Source organism: Pyrgilauda ruficollis, unplaced genomic scaffold (genome assembly GCF_017590135.1).
Source record: "Pyrgilauda ruficollis isolate IOZ18807 unplaced genomic scaffold, ASM1759013v1 scaffold63, whole genome shotgun sequence".
NCBI classification, from domain to species: Eukaryota; Metazoa; Chordata; class Aves; order Passeriformes; family Passeridae; genus Pyrgilauda; species Pyrgilauda ruficollis.
In genome coordinates, this window is record NW_024528044.1 from 197,219 (window position 1) to 219,741 (window position 22,523).

At 36.9% G+C, this 22,523-nt stretch overlaps 1 protein-coding gene across 2 annotated transcripts in view; it reads right to left on the bottom strand.

Annotated features, from left to right (window-relative positions):
- Positions 1-1,986: 1,986 nt before the first annotated feature.
- The window catches only part of STXBP6 (syntaxin binding protein 6), a 93,271-nt gene continuing 72,734 nt past the window's right edge, over positions 1,987-22,523 (bottom strand). For both annotated transcript variants that reach the window (XM_041484135.1, XM_041484136.1), the window contains 2 exons: positions 4,365-4,522; positions 1,987-3,182 (listed from right to left, as the gene is read on the bottom strand). In XM_041484135.1, coding sequence (XP_041340069.1) covers positions 3,159-3,182; positions 4,365-4,522 — 182 coding nt within the window. In that variant the 3' untranslated portion in view covers positions 1,987-3,158. The remainder of the gene's footprint in view (positions 3,183-4,364; positions 4,523-22,523) is intronic.

The following is a 22,523-nucleotide window of genomic DNA, read 5'->3' on the forward strand; positions in this document are numbered from 1 at the left end:
ATAGAGAAATAATCCAAACACAGTTTTCATCACAGTAAAGTATTTAATGACAAAAATCAGGGTTTCCAGTAGTGAGCCAAGAGAGCAGGTCCCACTTTTTTTTTTTCTCTCCCCAGAATGGCACAAAATAATTTCTACACCTTTGAGAACTTCCAAGGAATGGGTTACAATAGATATCAGCAAGTATTACAATTCTGGCAAATCATGGCAAAACCTACCTACCTTTAAGATCAGTTTTATGAGCACACATTTTTGTTAATATTTCACATAATACACAACTTTTGCTAGACACAAAAGTAACCTTTTAAGACAGAGTTTGTGGTACACCAGTCAAGTCTAACAATACATTATTTTTATTCTGTTCAGAACTTTAAAAAGATAAAGAAACTAATATTGTTACAATTTACAAATACATTCTTTCATATGAAACATTAACCTGAATTATAGTATATGTTATGTACATGACTATCTAATAATACTAGGTTCTATACACTACAAGCTAAGTTCCAGAAGGAAATTGCAATGCTCTAAGATTTACCTTTGGATAAACATTTATACACCTTGATTTTTTTTTTTTTCCTAAAAACTACTAAACCTTGTAGTTTAATGAACAGAAAGAACAAAGTAAACAGACAAACCACTTTTCCTTCATTCAGAAGCCTTAGGTTTACCTAAAGTTCCCATAGTAAATGGCTTTTGATGGTTGGATTAAAGTCCTGAGTTATGATAAAAACAACACACTTAACTGGAAGATACAAAACAACCCAAAATGCTGAAAAACTCAGGTGGGACTAAAGCAATGTTTTAGTACAGTTCAGCTCACAAGAGGTCTGGAACTTAGCAGTGCAATTATGATCTTGTCCTGTCCAGCTGACATTTATGTAAACATTTGAAAATATATGCCTTTTTATCTAAATTTAGACAACTAATTATTTTCAGGTTTATATGACCTGGGTTTTAGACATTTATTCTAATTATTTGAAAGCTTAGAGGAATGGCTTCATGACAACAGCCCAGAATCTACTTCCGTCTCTCAAGAGAAAGACTTGTGAGGTTAGCAGCAGAATATAGTTTTAAAAGAGTGGAAAATATGACATGAAGATAGCTACGTGGTCAAAAACGTACTCCCTGACTGATTTATAATCCATCTTTAAAAAAAAATATAGCCTAACATTTTGTATCTAGCAGAAGTTTAATTTCTGTTTAAAAAACAGATACTGTTTTCCTGGTTAATTGCAGAAATACCCACTCATTACAATAGCATTCAGACATTTCCAGGGCAAGCATTACTTACACAAAGCTCAGTGGAGTGTTCAGAACTTGTGTTGTTAATGAACCTGTTCTGATTTATAACAGAAGTGGCTAAATTCCCTTTCAGTAGGTGTTAGATTTGGTAACTGTTGGAACTGATGCTAAATAGAGCTAAATGATCCTATGGTACTACACAAACGACCCATTCTCTCAATTCCCAATGTGAAATTAAATAAAAAGCTTCATACACAATTGTTTAAATTACAGGAAAAAAAAACCAAAACCAAAACAGATGTTAAGTTTGAATGCAATCAGCTAACTAGACAGTGTCCTTATTTCAAATAAGAATACTTTCCTAATGGCAAGCATCTTTTTATGAAATGGGCATTTCCATGAAATTTTCAGTTATTTCAGCTTGCAGTAAGTAAAATATTCTCAATTACTACAGTAGCTTTTATCTCTCTTACAAGCACTGCTCTGAGGATTTTAGACTGCTGTGTCATTAATAATGCAAAAATCATATTCTACAATGAATACAGTACATTCACATAATGCCAGCTTTTCTCTGGTAAGATGAGGGCAGAAATAAAGAGCAGGCATTTTCAGAAGATGAAGGCTGTACCTTCTGCAAGGATCTGTTTTCTAGCTTACTGGTTTAAAAAAAGAAAAAAACATTTTTCTCTTTTTTTTTTTCCCTTTTCATTCTTGTAGCATATTAGACCATCATAGGTTTAAAAAAAGAAAAAAACATTTTTCTCTTTTTTTTTCCCCTTTTCATTCTTGTAGCCTATTAGACCATCATGAAAGTGTGAAGAAAAAAGGTAACCTACTTATTTTTGTAAGGGAAATACAGTGCATCTATTGCATGTAATGAATACAGATGTAGTAGAGACATCCTTCCAGTGATAACATATTGAAAGCTGAGACTCAAACTAGAAGTTGATTCTAGTGTACCAAGACATGCTTTTTTGAAAGCCTCTATATTAAAAAAATCAGACAACTTGCTAACAGAGAAGTCATTAAAATCAGACACATTTCTGAAGTGTTCAAAAAACTGTAGAATTTATGAAAAACAGATGACTTGAAAATAGTGCACTCTCATCTTCCCAGGCCTTTGCATTCTCATGGGACTTTAGCCATACAATCACAGGTAAAAAGAAATGCTATTTTATATCAAGATTGCTGAATTGTAGATTGTGTTTGAGGCACAGCTATGTGCGTATAGATGTAAAAATTACTTTTTTCCTCTATTTTGAAACCTCAAGCATACATTCTCTAGGTTTCAGCATACTATTCAAATAATCAGTCTGAAAGTGAAAATAGGAACATGTAAAATGCTGATATGAATGAAATTCAGATATGCACTTCTGAATGCTGGTGCACATACAACACTTCCTACATTAGAAGAAACCATTTTTTCTGTTTCCCAGGACAAAGCTGTTTGTCCTCCGCTATAGCTACAACCCTAGATGTTTAATTCTAACATTCATTCACATTCTGCTGATGCTACATTAAATGAAGAAAATTATACCCCTTCTTTGGATTTTATTTCCACATACATGTCCACCATCAGTTCAATCTTTCTTTTTGTACAACCATGGAAGAATATTACTATTTTAATCCTGATCTGCTTGTCATTTGGTCCTTTTTCAATGTCTGCTTTCACTCCTGTAACAACTGAAATACAGGTAGAAAGTACCGCAGGACTGTGTAGCAATATTAAAAAAGAGGAACAGAAAGAAGTCAGAAAAGTAGAAACGCAACACTTTTTCCTGCACAGAAACTGAAAGAATGCATCTCCACTGAATGGGAAGGAAAAAGCACACAGAAGACTGAATCTCCTGTAAAAGTTGCTGATTCGAGCCTTTTCAGCTTCTCTTGAGAAGATTTCAACTTTGGGCAGTATCTCAGCATTTGTGCTTCATGGCAAGCTGAAAAAGAAATAAAAAAATTAATTAAAGAGATATCACTGAGAATGACAGCTGTATCAACCTAATATGGCTAGTATGGATAAGAAGAGTTTGTAAGACAAATTCTTCAAAGGATGCCTGAAATCCATTAACTTCTTTGCACAGATATACCATAGTTATTCCCTTTCCTCGAACACACAGGCAAAGCCTCCCTCTGCCATGCTGAGGAGGCAGGATTTATCTGCTTTCCCAGCTCTGTTTCCCAATGTTTCATTATTTTGCTATCTGTGAGGAAGGCTAGAGCAAGACACCAGATATAAAGACATGCTCAGAACAATAGTAATTTTGACCCAATCATTTTGATTATTAACTACAATCAGAAATTCCAGACAAGTAATTTAAAACACCTATTCAGGAGCTCTACATAATGATGAAATATAAAGGACTGATTGCCTTTCCACCTCTGTGATTACCAATTATTTCCATTTCAAATAATTCAAAAATGCACTTAACTAGGAATGAGAGGGAGAAGAAAGAGATGAAGCGAGCTAAAACCTGTATAAAATGTGTAGACAAATGGACTTTGCAAACCAAACAGAGAGCTTAGGGTTAGGTTCCATATAATAAAAAAAATGCTATCTGTAGATAATAGCATGCTAACAAAGCTGAGATGAGTGAACCCTCTGGGAAATCACCTAGAAAACAGAACTGTAGCAGCAGTTAAAATTCACTCATTTGCTGCTGGTGAAATGATGACCAATAAATGACTCAAACTAAACTGACATAAACCCTTGAAACTCAAGGATAAGGTTACAAATTTTTAAAGAAACTACAATTTTTTAAAGAAATTAATATTTGTAGTGATATACTAGAATCCCATTTAAGCACAAAAGAACTTATACCAACACTCTTCTTTCTTTCCTCACAAAGAATTTTTTTTTTTAAATGTGTCTTTGGCAGGCACAAAGACAACAAACTCTGAGAAGTTTTTATTTTACAGAATTTATAACTTTGAGATCCTGTGCAGTCACCAACAAATGGAAGGGATTTTTTAGAGGCAAAGAAGGTGAAGAAGGTGTCACAGAGGATTTGATACATACCCTGAGCTAAGTTCAAGCCTTTATACAACAAAGTATCGATACATGCTTTCATGCAACAAACTCTGACAGCCAAATGTCAGACTTTATTCCACTGAAATCTTACCTTATGTGCAGTTTCTGCAAACTGCTGAGCACTGTTTTTCAGCTCCTCTGTCTTTTCTTCTGCACGACCTAGCCTTTCACCACGCTCATTCAAGGCCTGACTTGCCTTCTGTACTGCGCTTGTCACACTGTCTGCTGCTGAATGGAGTATGCTGTTTCCTGTTAACCAAAAGAAGCTGTTAGAGTACTCACGTATATATATATGCTTTGGAATAAATACAATTAATTTAATTTATAATGTTCTAGAGCTGGTTTGCTATCTGGACTGGCCTCACTTCACTATAATCTCTCTTGAGGTGGTTGTAGAGAGCGACAAAATCTCCCCTGAGCCTCCTCAAGACTAAACAATCCCAGCTCTCTCAATCCCAGCTGTTCCTCAAAAGACAAGTTCCCTAGACCTCTCAGAGCCTTGCTGCCCTTCACTGGACACACTCCAGTACTTCAATGCCCTTTTTAAAGGGAGGGGCCCAAAAGTGAATGCGGCACTCGAGGTGTGGCCTCACCAGTGCTGATGCAGAGGGATTGTCACTTCCCTGGTCCTGCTGGCCACAGGATTGCTGACACAGGCCAAGATGCCACTGGCCTTCTTGGCCACCTGGGCCCAGACTGGCTCACCCTGAGCCTGCTGTTGGCCAGCACCCCCAGGCCCCTTTCTGCTGGACAGCCACTCTTGCCCCAGCCTGCAGCACTGCCTGGGACTGCTGCGACCCAAGTGCAGGACCTGGCACTTGGCCCTGGTGAGCCTCTTGCCTTGTCCTTAGCCCACTGACTGAGTCTGTCCAGATCCCTCTGTAGAGCCTTCCTTCCCTCGAGAAATGAACACTCCCACCCATCTTAGTATCACTGTAAATCTACTGAGGGTGCCCTCAATCCCTAGATCCAGATCATCAATAAAGATGTTAAACAGAATTGGTGCCAAAACAGAGCCCTGGAGAACACTGCTAGCGATGGGTCGCCAACTGGATTTAGTTCCATTCACTACAACTCTCTAGGCCTGGACATCCCCCCACATTTTTATTCATTGATGAGTCAACCCATCCAAGCCACAAGCAGCCAGCTGATCTAGAAGGATGCTGTGGTAGACTTTAGTGAGTCTAGATAAACAACATCCACAGCTTTCTCTTCATCTACAGAACAGGTCACTTTGCCATCAGGGGAGTCACGCAGCACCTTCCTCTCATAAATCCATGTTGGTTGGACTTGATCCCCTGGTTGTCCTGGCTGTCGTCATTTTTTCCACAGCATTAAAACCAACTACATAATGCTCTTAAATGAATTATTCTGGTAAAGATATGAAACAAACTCAACAGTCAAAGCAAGTACTACAGCAAATCTGCTGTTAAACTATGTTGTTCTTACTAGCATACGAAGACAAGTGGAAACAGACACTGCTTTTATCATTAATCTGAGGAAGTGTGTACCTACTTTAAAAATATTCTCGGGTTAAAAAATCAAACTCAAACATTAATTTAAAGGGCTACTTTGCTACTAGTTTGTTGTAGTTTAGCCCCAGCCAGCAACCAAGAACCACACAGCCCCTTTCTCTCTCTCCCACCAGCAGGACTGGGGAGAGACTAGAAAGGTAAAAATTAGAAAACGGATGTGGTGAGATACAGACAGTTTAATAGAGAAAGCAAAAGCTAAGCACTAACGTAAAGAAAAACAAGGAATTAATTCACTCCTTGCCATGGGCAGGCAGGGGTTCAGCCATTTCCAGGAGAGCAGGCACCCATCCCACAGTAACAGTTCCTCATGAAAACGAACATGATTACACCAAACTTCCTCCCCTACCTCCTTCTTCCTCTCACTTTATGCACTGAGTGTGATGTCATATGGTCTGGAATATCCCTTTTGTCAGCTGTCCAAGCTGTGTCTCCTCCTCCCAACCTCCCAACTTCCTCACCAGCATGGCCAGTACAAAAAGCAGAAAAGGCCTTGGTTCTGTGCAAGCCCAGCTCAGCAATAACAAAAACATCTCCATATTATCAACCCCATGTTCAGCACAAATCTATCACATTGCCCCATATCAGCCACTGTGAAAAAAATTCACATATCTGAAATCAGCTCACAGTTTCATTAGAAAAAATAAGACCAAACAATCCTTTCAGACTTCAGTTTTCAAATAGTAATCCTTCCCTTAGAAAGTCCAAACAAACAATGAACAGTGAAACTAAAGGCTGACCTAGGTAGCCTGTGAAGCACGGTACTAGCTGAATATGCAGGAATTCCTGATATAAAGAAAACTGTCTTACAATTTAAGCTAAAAGTCAACTAGTATTAAACTATGGAGGTGAGGGAGAGACTTAAGAACCTACACAAAGTGACTCACAGATGATGAGTCAATATGAGAAATACCCATGAAAGAACATCCTGGCCTCCTAAATACCAATATTGTTACATTTTGCACATCAGGAGTTGAAAATAAAAAAAAAAAAGTAGATGTGGAACTGCTACATGTTTGGGGTTTTTTCCTACTGTTGTATTTAGAAAAGGAATATAATAGCTGGCATTCTTGTTAAAGAGATTAGTATCTAACAATACTGTGAGCTGGAACTTTGCAGAGACAGAAATTAATCTTTTCAAGTGATCTCCCTTCAGACACTGAGGAGTTTGATTGTAAAACCAAACAACTTCAACTTTACATCCTGCACACTTTCTTACTTTGAAACTTTTCAATCAAATGCTATTTTGTTCATAATTTTTTAAGGAGATAATTTTGGCTTCTGTTCAGGCAGCTTTTCCAATAAACACATGTACTGGAGCAGCACTGCACTGGAAATAGTTTTCCTTTTTTGGTGGTGTGATCTAATGGCTTTGGCCTCTTGTATAGTGTTAGTTCTCTAGGACAAGAGTTTTAAAAGCTCCCAACACTGAATTAAATCTGTTTTTCACAAGATCACAAAGCCTCTGCTGAATTCAAGGAAAGCAGGCTACATGGATAAACTTATAAAACTAAGCATCTTCTGAAGTCTTAAAATGTGTTGCGGAGCAGAATTTAACATATTGCTGACCTTCTGTCATGTCAACAGGAAACTACAGAACAAAAATATTTTTCATTTTCTATACTCCCAAAAATATTCCTTATTTTCTATACTCCTAAAACTATTTGTAGATTTGTGGCCAAAGACTGGTATCTATTACTCCACATTATTTTCAGCAAAGAAGAATGAACTTGAAAGTTTGGCACAGTGACAGTAAGTGTTTTTCCCTCTAGCTAACACAATATTGTGTTCTCTCCAGGTAAGATCTGCTGTATTTTCTCATGAGCAGTGATTTGCAGAGAAGCTGCTATTCTGAGACTGTTCCTAAGAACTACTTCTGGAGTATCCTTACCAATGGTATGTCAGTAAAACAATAAAAAAAATCTGCTCTCAACTATGAACAACTCAGAAACCCACATCTCAGTAGTGTATGGAATTTCATCAGTGTATTTCTAGAGCACGTGTAGGTGGTTGCTGGTATGACTGACTATACCTCATCCCTGTATTAGTATCACTGCAGGAACAGCAATACTTGCACTGGATGTGTCGGAAAATCATTCATATGAATAAATAATCTACAACCTGCAAAACTTTTAAGCTGTTCTTTAGGAGGTAACTACTTTGATTTAAAATATCCTGAGAGACGTTTTCCATGTTAATGGATTCCTTTAGGATTTCAGTAAAGCTTCTCATACTGTCTTTCACAGTATCCTTCTAGACAAAATGTCCAGCACACAGCTGGATAAACACATCTTGTGATGGGTGAGCAACTGGCTCATGGCTCAGGTGCAAAGGGTTACACTGAATGGGGTGACATCAGGCTGGTGATCTGTCTGGGGTTCTGCAGGGCCCAATTTTCAACATCTTCAAAACGAACTTGGATGCAGGAATCAGATAGATGTATAACAGGTTTTCAGACAATACTAAATTGGGAGGAGTTGTTGACTCCCATCACAGCAGAGAGGCCCTGCAGAAAGACCTTGACAAATTAGAGGGCCGTGTAATCACCAGCTGCAGGAAGTTCAACAAAGGAAAGTGCTGGATTCTGCACTTGGGATGGGGTAACCCTAGATTTATGTACAGACTGAGGAACAAGATGCTGGAGAGTAGTACCATGGTCAAAGTCAAGTTGAATCTGAGTCAGCAGTGCCCCGGCAGCGAGGAGGGCCAACCCTGTCCTGGGGTTCATCAGGCACAGCATCACCAGCCAGGCAAGGGAGGGGACTGTCCCACTCTGCACACCTCGAGTCCTGTGTGCAGTTTTCGGCACCACAACACTTAAAGAATGTAAATCCATTGGAGAGTGTCCAAAGAAGGACTACAAAGGTGGTGAAGGATCTAGAGCAGAAGCCATATGAGGAGTGGTTGAGGTCACCTGGCTAGTTCAGCCTGAAGGAGACTGAGAGCAGAACTCACAGCAGTCTACAACTTCTCCTGAGGTGAAGAGGAGGGGCAGGCACGGACCTCTTCAGTTTATTTTGGATATTAGAAAAAGGTTTTTTACCCAGAGGGTGTTTGGGCACTGGAACAGGCTCCCCCAGGCAGTGGTCACAGCACCAACCTGACAGAGCTCAAGCAGCATTTGGACAGTGCTCTCAGGCACATTGTGTGACTCCTGGGGCGTCCTGTGCAGAGCCAGGAGCTGGACTTTGATGACCCCCATAGGTCCCTTCCAACTCAGGATATTCTACAATTCAAGCTGTATCAAGAAGCTCTTACACCCCCAAGGACTTTTATCATGCACAATGAAAAATACATCCTTTAGCCACCATATCCAATACCTGAAAGATACAGGAATACTGTCATAATAAAGTATGCGAGGAAACTAACTGGTCTCTAGAGATATCATTATTTAGATTGCATCATTTGTTTTATCACACATTCATAAAAGGTTCATTGCATTCTCTATTAGCCATATCAAATACATTTCAGCTCAATGCAGAGATTTATCTTTAAATTAGTGATCAGACTCTACAGTGACTGATTTGCAAACACGAGTATTCAATTTTAATTGTACATGCATTAATAAAACATTTAGCAACTACCTACTTCTGAGAAGGAAATAAATGCATTTAGCTTTGATTATTTGTAATTATTATTCTTGCTGTTACTGTTCATTTTCTTAATGTTGTTTTCAGTAATTTTTTCTTATCTCAACCCCTAATCTTTGCCTTTTGTGCTTTCTGCTGGAGGAGGAGGGGGAGTGAATGCTGTTGCAGTTTTGGTTGGAGCACTAGAGAGGGGAATACCATTCCTAAACCACAATGTTGTGCTAAAAGACAAAATACAAGACTAAATACATTTTTTACTGATCTGATTTGAATGTTCTTTATGTTTTAAGAAAACTTCTGCAGATGTTAACAAAAATCAATGGACAATTATGAAAATGCAAGAATCAGCAGACACTTTCAATAAACTTTTTAGAGCAAAATAAATATATAGCGATACTTAACTAGTATATTTTCCAAGTCTACAATACTATTTGTGGCTTTGGGGATTTCTTGAGTCAAAGAGTATCTTTGCATATATCTTTACTAAATTATTTCCATAAACTTCTCTGAAAAAAGAACCACCCCTACTTTTAGCTCAAGCAGTATCACCTCCAACATACCAAATACATCTGGATGATTACTGGTGTTTTAACTCTCATATTTAAATATATGCAAACCAGAAATACAAAAATGAAAGAAAATCAACATAGCCTGAAACACAGCAGACAATTAGCTGACAAAAAAGTGAAAGCAGCACATGAACAGAATGATTTCTGCAGACCATAGGAAATAAAATTTAATTAAGTCGTAAAGATGAGGTCTTAAAAAAAACCAACAAAAAAACCCCCCCAAAACATGACAAAATAAATTACTTGAATAACCTTAAGGGTTCAACAGTTCAGTATTTTTATTGCTTAGCAAACACAGTGTATTCTCATTTCTCAGTGTGGATTGCAAAATCTTAGATCTAGAAACAGCTGTGTTACAAAAAAACCAACCCTTATTATGGTTCTGCAAGGCACTAAAAAATATCTTCTATGGGCAGTTAAGTAGGACAAGCTTTCCTGCTACAGTTGTAAGAAAAAGCAAGTTTTATCTTTGATGCTAGTTCCTTTTTATTTTAAATAGTGATATAGGGGCGATTAGAGTAAAACAAAAAAGATTTTTTTCATTGATGAGCTATCTTGATAACTAAAATACCTCCTGCTCTCTTGAGATTTTCTTTTATTCAGTACTCCACAGCAATGATACCATGTAAATTATTCATACTTTTGAACAGCTTAACTAATTACAGAGTCAAATTTCAAGCAGTAGAATCAGAAAAATTACTTCAGAATTATCTTTGCATCATTCTATTACAGGAATTTGTCTCAGATCATGACTCTGGTCGAAATATTGAAAGGGTAATTTTCTTGGGGAATATAAAATCAATAATGTCCAAAAATCTTACTGCGCAGTGACATTTACCCATTACGACAATTTTGTGTTAAAACGGCTTACTCAGGAAAAGTTCTGGAATTCAGCAGGATCTCATATTACAGCCAACCTGACAAGAAGCAGAACGTGTAGTTAAAACAAAGAACAGCAGCTATGCGCCATGGCAAGCTTCTTTTTGAGAGTGAGCTAACAAGTTTAAATATTAATATTAAATGCTGCTCCCCCGGGGTCACAAGTGAGAGCTGTCAGAGTTGTGAACACTGAATAAACTTTGAAGCTTTGCTGATTTAGAACAATTGGCAAGTAAATAACTGGAAATGGGATAACTCCCATGTCAATTTTTACTGACATTGATGTCATCCTATGAAGGAAAAGTATGATGGATTTTTTGGTTAAATTCTTCCAGCCATTTCTGCCATTAATGAAATGCTGCACTTCCTACATTTCTTCCTCACCACAAGTTGAAATACTCAAACGAGTTTGATTCAAAAATCAGAGTATTTTTCCACAGGGAATATTCAGAATGATGGAACATATTTCAAATAGAATAAGAAAATCCCCCAACCAGTGAATACTATGAAGAGTTGTATTTAATATTTAAAAGGAAAAAAAATCTATTTTTAATGAAAGATGCATGAAATGATGCAAAAAGAATCAGTGACCAGCCAACACTCACCACTGGGCTAATGCTCAGATAGTCCCTGAGTAATGTCTACCTTGGGAAAAGGCAGTTTCCCCTCCAGTTTTATTGCTGAGCATGCTGTTACACGGCACGGAGAATCGCCTTGGTCAGTTTTGGTAAGCTTTCCTGTTTGTGTCCTCTCCCAGGCCATTTGCTGGGGGATAAGGCAGAAGGAAGAGACCATGAAGGTCTTGACACTGGTGTGTTACCAACACAGTTTTGGTCACAAATCCAAAATACAACACTGTACTGGTTTTATGAAGAAAAATAAGCTCCATCCCAGCCAAAAACTATAGAAAGCCTAACACACTTTTCCCTGTCAAGGCAGTCCGAAGTGTTAACACATCTCCTGCTGCAATTTCGTTGTTTTGTTTCAAATTGAATTCACCAAAGTACTGACATTTCTTTTAGGATGGGTGGGAGATTTAGACAGCAACATGCCCTGAAAATGAACCACAGGATTTTTCTAAACAAAGGTAGTTCTTGCAGACATTGTGTCAATACTATTGATTGAGCTTTTGCTTAAGTAGTGTTAATTATTATTGAGAAACATAAGGCATTAACCTGCTACAATGGAGGCATGGAACACAATGTATTTGTCAACAAATTCCTATTTCTTCATCAGGTAAGTGACTTTGAAAATTCTGTGCTTGCTACTTAAGCAGCATATTCAAAATCACCAACTTCTATTACCACATAAACTAAAAATAAAATTATGGCTCATGAGTAAGAATGAAGACTAAGAACTGGTAAAGGTCAGGATGAAATCAGCCAAGAGCAATGGCTGGAAAACATCAAATGAAAAATGCAGCATCTGACCTGAGAGCGACTGGCTGTGCCAGCCCTTCCTCAGGGTAATCCAGGAGCTATACGTTTACAGGCAATATTTCAGCACCATCCCAATCACCTAAGATTGGTATGACTGACATATGTTTGTGCTTGAATAGTTTTTTCTGCTAATTATGCACATTACTCTCATCTGTCAGTCAACCACTGTCAATCAAAACCAGCTTGAATGCTGCTCTTATACACAGCATTTTACAAAAATCCAATCTCTTCTTCCACCTCCAAACTGTACTGAATCACTGAAAACAATACTTCAGAATGAAGCAAGTGACCACAGAAAGCTCAAGAGGCAGTTACAGGTTTTGCTTATCTGAAAGTTTCTCCTAAGTCTGTCAAAGTTCAGGTGACTTGATTCTTCCATACATTTTGTTGGAAGGATGAATTATGCCATAAAAAATAAGTTAAGAGCTGCTCATTACTGCAACACAGCACTGAAGACATGAAGACAAACCTCTTCTACTGCTAAGACTGTCATGAAACTGCTCACAATAAGGAATAACTTGGTCTGGAATGATACCCAAGAAACACCACAAGAATTATAAAGGATTAAATGAACTCTAGGCATTTAACTCAGGCTGCTACAGTATTTCAACATCAACATATTGAGACTGATGAAGTTTCAGTCGATGGTGGCACTTCACACATCCATTAGCTGCCCCTTCTTGCTGAGCACATTTGTTTTGTGGAATTCATCATTACCAGAGAGTTACATTTCCTAGACTAACATTAACCCAAGGCTTTCCATCACATCTGTAACACAATAGCTGATTATAAAAGTCCACAGGACAAACACGTTCTTCCCCTCCTTCATCCCTGTCACCTCCCTGCCAACTGTTACACATCCTTTCATACATATTGGGGCTGTGCTGACAGCCTTGGTTAAGAGCTCTCTTGAATAAAAGAGGGAAGAGCTACTAAAAAGACCCAAACAGAAAAAAAAAAAATTATGACCTCTCTTAAACAGCCATACAAAAGCCTTATTAAACAGTTTGAGATAATACATAGACGATTATAGAAACAGTACTTCTGTGATGGCAATCCTGTAAGATTATACACTCTTACAACTTAATGAATTGCACACAAATGGAATGTTCTCTAGATAATTTCAATATTTAAATTGTCATTCAGAAAGGATGCCTAAGTGATCGGAAAAATAGAACATTTATAAAAAGTACAATATTCACTGGATTTCCAGCTTTGAAAACTTGAATCTCAAATTAAATCTGAACATCAACTTCTCAATTTATCTTTCAAAGATAACATACTTCCCAACTTATACTTGATCCATAAAATCTAGAAGTCTCACAGCCTGGACAGGAGGACTGCCATGGACTTTCACTTTCCTTGAAAGTAAACAAAACACTTTTGTAAGTCTTTGCACCTGAATCTGCAAAGTGTATGGCCTTCAAAAAGCATTAGTTACCCAGCCTGGTAACTATTTTAATGTAAGTGGTACATATTCTGCACTTAATTTAGCCTTTACCAATCATGCAACATTAAGAGTCATTGTACTCCCAAGGGACATAATCAATGGTTTCACCTTTGTAAAAATCTTATTCTACCCTGAAAAGTAATACAGGTTTCAGAGTAAGAAGTGATCTCAAATTTAAACTGGTTACAGTACTTTCCCCTGTCCACATATGAGCTAGGCAATTTCTTCTGACACATCTGGATCTTTTAATATCAATACCAAAAGTGGACAGAAACAGATGTAAATATAAAAAGGTGGACAAATATTGTGTATTATGTTGAGGCAAAGAGACTTGAAAATTCATCTAATCCAGTATTTTGTCCAAAGCATGTAAGACAGAAAAAGGAAAAAAACCCCAAAACCAGTATATTATAATTGCTTTATAAACCTCAGTAAAACTATTCAGATTTGACCCCATACTTTTCAGTCTTCCTGATTTGCAACACATGAAATAAAGCCTATCAGTCATAGTAACATAGAATACTTTATATTATAGCATGTTCCAATACAACCCTAGTTTGTCACTTCATTGCTTCTGAACATTACATTTACATCCGCACGCGATATTTTTTTTTGTGTCTGAAATCCTGTACTTTTAGCGCCAAAAGAGGGCAATTTTATCTCAACTCTTATATGAAGAAAAAGCATATTTTGTTCCTGCTAGTAGTTAACTAATACCTATAACCCTGAAAGTTAAACAGATGCTTGCAAGTTATTTGTAACAATAACAAAGAACATCTTGTGCATCGCAACATTATACTTTTAAAAAGGTCCTATCAATTAGAGAGTATGTACGAGGCAAAATTATCATCCTGACTGTTCAGCATCTTCATTAGCAAGCAACAAAACAAGACAAGCCTTATTGACAACAGAGATAAATTTCTTTCTCTGCTCTCATCATGGCTAAGGAGCCATGTCAGCTCCTTAGATTTGCAAGGTACATTTTAAGATGGGAAAAAAAATAAAAATCAGTCTAGTGGGTAACATCCTAGTTCTTGTTTAACCTATTTTCCACAAATGAAAATAAAGGTACATGGTTTTCCTGGATTGACTGACTGAAGAATGTGCATATATTTCAGATTCCTGCAATGCCTGCAGTACAGGGTCTTGCAAACAATACTTCACAGCTTCTTCTGGGTGCAGCTATCAGAGGACCTCAGTAGATGCTCTGATTTCCAGACTGCTATAAGCTGAATTATGCTTGACATGTTTGCATGAGCTTTATTAATCACAACTTTGTTAAAATCATCTAAATGAGAAACTGACAGAATAAAATTTCTTCACTTTTGCACTACTATCAAGCATGAACCTTGTAGAGCAATCCCAGTATCCAGGTACTCAACAGCCAACTAACCGTGAGTTGAAGTTCACAGTGAATGAAGAGAAGTCTGCTATGGTCCCAGAATGGGGATAAGGGAGTCTGAAAGACCTTAATTTGTCTGAAGTGAAAGCATATGCTACTAAAAACCTCCAGCAATGATTCTCCAAACTGGCAGCCTTAAGTTAACAATGTAGAGAACTTTACACTCTGTACCTTCCTAACCAAATCAATAACCAGTTTTAAAGCATCACATTAGCACCAGCCTTAAAGGAGAAGGAAGGAGGGGAGAAAGAAACAGAAAGAATAGTGTTTATATAGGTGTGCAAACTGAGGGTATGTACTGATTAGCAAAACTAGCACCTGGCCAAGGTAGTAATTTTGTATCTTTGCCAAATGTAAATAAAAGCAAACATGGAAAAACCATTTGATGTTAGTGGTCTGGAAGTGGAGAGGGAACATGTTACACAGATCCATCAACTATATATTATTTTAATGAATAAAAATATGTAATGCAGTAAAGTCCACAGTGAGTGAAGGTGATGTACATTCAACCTGTTTTGTATTTTATGAGTAAGTTTAAATACTGTGAAGAGAGAGACAGAAAAATCAATAAATTACCTATTTAGGAAATTACTATCGTGCCACAGCGGGCCTTCTAAAACAACCCTTTTGTAAGTAATTCTGAAAAATCCAACACTTCGACCTAAGACATCACCAAGACTACACATCTGTGTCCTATTTCTTAATATTTTATATTAAAAAATAATGCTAATCCATGAATATCAAAATATCAAGTTTGCAACTAAATTCTGAGAGTTATTTTTCAAGTGGCTTAAGTAGCCTGGGAGACATTTTTCCCTGCTACCTAGACAGATGGTCTACAGTTCTGTATTTTATATCTACCTCTTCAATGTCAGAAATCTAAAGAGCTTAGAAAACTGGGTTAGGAACAAGCTTTCATATACATGTTCATTTGGAGACCAAATGAAAGATCCTAGACACCTAAAAACAAGCTTTTTGTTTGAAGTCAAAGAAGAGTAGAGACTAACATTCTATCCCAATGTGGATGCTATATGTGAATACATATAAACAAGATAGGATAGAATGACACTTAATATCGAAGGAAGGAAAACAGAATTAGAATGGGCTCTTTTAAGCATCAGCATTGCCAACAGACTTAAAAAAAAATTATGTACACAGAACTGAAATGGAGGAAAGAGATGAAAAGATGGAGTATGTTATTGTTCAGCAGTAAAAAACAGCGTTTCTTATGTTAGTAAATAAGACTATCTAAACAAGGTCTTCCACCTTCTTATGTCAATATGGGAAGTGTGAAAGATAAAGAAAATTCTAAAATGCTTCAGAAGAGAAATGACCTATGCTTTCGAAGTAGAAAGAGAGCCATTATACATACTGAATTGATCCTGTGTCAACAGAAGAACTTGAGAGGACTGAAAATGTCAACACTAATGAATTCCTGCTAGTCATAAGGAATTACAATGCACTAAGTTTAGAATGAGTTTTGGAATGGAGAGAATGCTGGACAACAAGTACAAATTAATTCATACTTCCTACTGACTTTGTTTTGATACACAGTAATGCCATTGCCTTATGACTTTCATAGGGACTGATAATGAAAAATATGGTATACAGGATTTTCATACAGAAGATCAAGAAGTGATTCTTTAGACAGATCCTTTCTGACAGACTGGAAAAGAATTAAAATTCAAAAAGGTAAGAAAGGATAAGTCTGCAGCAATTCATCAAGCACAATATACGTCTGCTTATTTCAAACGAGCTAGTGGCTGTGTGCTTTACAAACAAGATGAGGTCAAATATTCAGAGCAATGCCATTAAGAAAAAACTGTTATTTAATGCTTCATTTGAGTTTTCTGGACTCAAGTAACCTGAGAATTTATGCAAAATTTATTCTCAAGGGTCTAAGAAGCTCAGAAGTATTGAGAAATGGATCTGGATTCATTCAACAAAGCATGCTCCAGAGAGGTATTTTGAATAGTTATTACTATTGATGTACCACTTGCATTCACTTTCCAGACTGGGAAAAATGCTGCATTAAATAGTAACAGTGAACTAACATGGAAACCTAGGAAATACCGGGTTGCAGGAACAGAAAAGGAAGATTTTATGTTTTTAAACAGCTAGCCATTCAGGAGGTGGATTCTTCCCTTTTACCAATGTGTCTATCAACCAAGGCTGCTTTTTTCCCTTCTTTATAAGAAATAGAAAAGCAATTCTATTTTACATTTCTAATAGCTCCGAAGTCGTTATGAACATGGGCAATCACCTTTTCACATCAGAGGTCAGCCAGATTAAATGAAGTTTTCTATAGGATGAAAAAACTCTGTCTGGTCTTGCTTGGTTACACACAAAGGTGATCAGAAAATAGCTTTCACCAATCAAGTAATGCTCAGCAGCACAAAACAGAACTGTCATCCATCTCATTTTAGGCAAAAACTGATGAATTCCAAAATGCTGTAAAATAGATATTGAAACCTAAGCCTATGTTTTAACCATGCAAAAATGTATCTATGTAAGTATAAATATACTGAGTATAAATAAATCAGACTTGTACTTTCAAAACCTATCAAAACCACAAAACTAATGAAGCTAGGTGAGGTGAAACAGTGAAAGATATCTCAGTAATAGAAATCAGGGTAAAACTGGCAGCGGACAGCTCTGCCACTATGATCATAAATTACATTCAAGATAAATTCTACCTCTGGGTAAGAAGCACCTCAAGAAGTCCTTGAGGTGGGCTGCCAGGACTGACAAACTCAGTGTGTCATAACTCAGGTGTGCTAAGAGCAGTCAGTGAGTAAAGAAGAAAAACATCAGCCTTCAGCTTACTTATCATCAACTTTCTACAGGAAAGCACAGCAAATACTGGCTACCAGCAGAGAGCATTTCAAGCATGTTGCAACCTTTTTATCAATATCATCATTAGTTTATGAGTCCAGGCAGCTGTATTTCATCTTAACTGTATAGCTGGAGGATGTGATCTCTAGTGTTCATTCCCTGTAACACAACATGGAGCCAGGCTAGTTTTCCTTGTCATAGGTAGGATTTTCATAGTTAAGGGTTTTCTTATTTTCTTTATACTTTAATTTTTTTTTCATGATCTGGTCTTAGTGCTAATAAATGTTCAAATTAAAAAAAAAAAAAAAAAAGAAAAAAAAGGCTGTTATTTAGTTTTCTAAGCCAACTACATTCACACACTTTGGGATTCTTCTAGGGTTCAACATCGTCATAGCATATGATGTCTCTGCCTTTCTACATCAATACAGTATTAAAGTTTAAGCAAATTACTGAAATTAGGAATTAATTTTCCCTTTTACAGATTTCATTTGTCTGTCACTCAGGACTGCTTTTTTCCTTGCTTGAAAGAAACAGAAAAGCAATTATGTTTTATATTTCTAGCAGTTCTGGAAAATATACAGAACAAGGATTAAGGGCTGAATGACCAGGTCACAAATTCCTTACAGAAAATCTTATCTTCTCCCACTAATGTTCTTAATTACTGGCACTGATGCCAGGACAGGTTGTTACTGTGTAATGTGTATTAGTTATACATTAAGGAAATACCTAACTAGGATCAATTTCATATTAACACAAACTTTACCTGCTTTCCAAACTAAAAATGTATTTAGGCTAGTAAAACTTTAAATTCTAATGTAATACATTTATAAAATTAATTCTAACTTAAGTAAGCAGTATTTTCAATTAAAATTAAGATTTATACTAAATTACAGTCTAACCAATCAGACACTTTCAGAATCAGTAACTATAACAAAGCACAGAACCCCAGTCTGGATCTGTAAACTTCAAAACCTAACAACTAGATTAAAAAAAAAAGAAAAAGAAAAAGAACCACATTTCTATGGCAAACAGCAATATTCTGAATCTTGAAGACAACGCCTCACTTAGACCTTCAGTCTTCAGAAAGTCAAGCAAATATGTTGCTTAATGCTTTCTACACTACTTTGTCTCAGAGTCATACGGATCAGAAAAAGGAACCAACCTTTATAATGATAAATGTCCCTTCTCAATTTATGTATCCCTACAGATTTTGCAAGAACATAATGGACCTTTTTTTTTCTTACAAGTTTCTCCTTTTAGAATTTAATTTAGAGCTCAGATTATATGCCAAATTTCTATCTCAAAAAAGATCTCGACTATTCTTATTAATTCGAATCTCAATACATGTCTTATGTGTTTAAGATCACTAAAATACATATAGTTAAGTACAACTGCAAAGCAGAACTAATATTGACATGAATATGCAGGGCATAAAAGCAAGCATCTGAAATGGTCTTTGGCAGCAGAAAACATGTATAATATTTTAATCTCTAAAATGACAATAACTGAGTATTTGGTATACATTAGCAAGAAATACCTAAATAAAATGAAAAAAAATTTGTTTCTGTATGGGAACATTGCTAAATTTGGTTGGTCAATTCAAAACAGCAAAACACCAAAATAATAGATACTGCAGATAATTTACCTTTGTTGTTGTTGTTTTTCGTTTGTTTGTTTTTTGATTTTTTGGGGGTCAAATTCATTTCTATCAGAATTAATTTAAATGTGAATGTCTGCAAGAGTAGTATGTTCAAATACACACTTTTTTCAATGTCAGGTGACAACTGAAACACACAACCAACTACCACATATTTGACAGGAGGGAGGGCAACAATTGTCTTTTTTCCCATCCTAATTCACAGAATCACAGGCCTGGGTTGGAAGGGACCTTAAAGATGATCTATTTCCAAACCCCCACCAAGGACAGTGATGCCACCCACTACATCAGGATGCTCGAGGCAATTTCTAACACAAGTTTTAGTTCATCTCCTTTGGTCAGTCATTAATCTTGCTGTGTATGGTAAACACCACTATATGCTTAGCAGGTCTCAAATGTGGTAAGCCAAGATGAGTAATACTGTATGGAAAAAGTACTCATTACCATTCTCACACTGGCATTTTATTCTTGGAGGAAAAATAGTGATTCATTAATAACTCCTGCAGGGTGTCCTACAGAAAAGGTCACAAAGGTAAAGATGTCATCATTTTGGGCTTCCAAGAATATTTTGATTAATTCAGCAGGACAATTGTTAAATGCCAATGCATAGAGGTAGGACAAAGCTTAAAACCAAATGCATTTCTAATATACATCTAAAGGTGGCAGCAAATGTTTGTTCTTTATTATCGGGCAGAGTAAATCTCTAAAGAGCTTCAATCGCTGTACCTCAAGGCTCTATCCAGAAACAAGAGTCAAATGCATCCTCAATGTCAGTTTAATGCTATGTCAAGAATCAAGCTGTTCCAATGAACACAACCTCTAAGGGATCAAATTTCTGCATACCAGCCACCTCCAACTCTGCTTTGCAAAAGCAATACAACCTGATTATCATGGCCACCAAATAATACAACACAAAGATACTCCAAATTACACAGATTCCAGTTTCAGAACATGTATGTTATAAATTTACACAAGGGGAAAAATCAGTCAAAAAAAGCCCTCTATCCCCAAAACCTGCCCTTCTTCTCCACCATAACATCCAGAATGCATGTAAGCTACAGAGAGGGCTCACCTAAATTCTAAACAAAAGACAAACCTGAAATATTTAGTATATGACACTAGTAGGAGGAATCTTGTTACAGTCTGCCTAAACTTGAATTTGTTCTTTGTTCTCAGAATTAGCACCCACACCTTCAGTCAGCTCTCATTACTGCTGCAAGTACTGATGTCATTAATCAAGTTACAGAAAACAGTCTAGCCTATTTAACTCTGCAGACTATAATGACATGCAAATGAAAATGAGGCAAAAATGATTCTGCAGAAGGAGAGTCAGTGCCAGGGCCCTCGTCTACAGGGGGAAGTGTGTGTGTGAGAGAGAGAGAAAGGAGGTAAAAGGAGGAAGGCCATGAAGAAGGCCTGGAGTTCCACAGAACACCCATATTTACTTAAAGCTAAGCTCCTAAGCACTTCCTGCAGGAGTAGCACGAGTTTCACTTTCTTCACACTTTTCCTTCAGGAAGGAACAAGGTTCAATAAGATAAGTAGGCTTGTCAACAAGCCCTTCAGGTTCTTTCATCTTCAGTTCCACTTAGGAAAAACTGTTCTTTGGTGGCAATTTTTTTTATTTTTGAAAATATGCATTAACTACAAGATACACATTACGTACGTGCCCATTACAGATGGGCATATCTATATAATGACTTACAAACCCATGTGGGTGTGTGCATATATATATTCTAATAATTTATTTTTTAAAAAACTTGTAGAGTATTAGAAGTTAAACTGTCAAACCATCAAAAAGAAAGTATTAATTTCACATCCCCAGAAAGTTCACAAGAATATCACTTTAAATGTTATGCTGCCTTGGCTGAGGGGATGAAGTGACAAGCCTTGAAATCTGACCACACTTAAGATTTAAGTATGATTTGAATATACTGCTTTGACTAGCTAGCAAAAAACACCAACATAACAGCAACAACAAAAAAACTCAAGTTGTAAATTCTCAACTGGACATAATATAGTTCAAACTATATCCTCAGGTCTATGTTCTTTGGCTTGCTTGGCTACATTTGGACCTTACTTTCTCTGGTCGGGATGAATTTGAGCTTGACAAAATATTTCAACATATATTCCAGAAAATACTTCTTGGTATTTCAGGTTTTGGACTAAATGGGTTTTGATACAAACAGCTGGCTCAGTGAGGCTGACACACAGCAAGTCACTGAAATTTAGGGTCAACTATTACTTTGTTTATGGTTTGTACAGGTTCTGTCAAATTTAAACCTACCCCCAGGGAGTGTATTACCCAGTGTGAGGAAAAAGCTGATACTGTGAAGAACAGCAGAAGCACTGTATCCATGAGCAGATTTATTAGTTCCTATGCAATGTCTGTATGCAGCACTGTGTGTGTACATACACAGACCAGACTTGTGCCCAGTCAGAATGACATACAAGGAATATGGAAATGGTCACCATCTGCTATCAGAGGATTACTGAACACTCCCACTTGATCTAGGAAGTTATGAAAGGGAGAATGTGGGTGTGCTTCATGGGACATGGTAGAATCTAGTGTGTGTTGAAAAGGTAGAAGTTAAGCATATATTTATGGACCTCAGTGGCAATTTTTTTCCACTCTGATGACATTTGTTTAGGATAAAGTTAATACTGGGGTCAGTTGAATCAGGAACTCAACTTTGGACAGGTCAAGCTTAGAAGAATAATACAAGTTCAAAGGCAAAATGTGTTGTGCTTTATTAATAACAACTTATTTGCAGGAACAATGGAAGTGAGAAACAGATAACCAACATGAGACTTCGCATATGAAATAGAAAAATTGTAGAGTGTATCTTCACTCACTAATGCAGCTCCTTCCTCAGCATCACACGAAGAAGAAAACA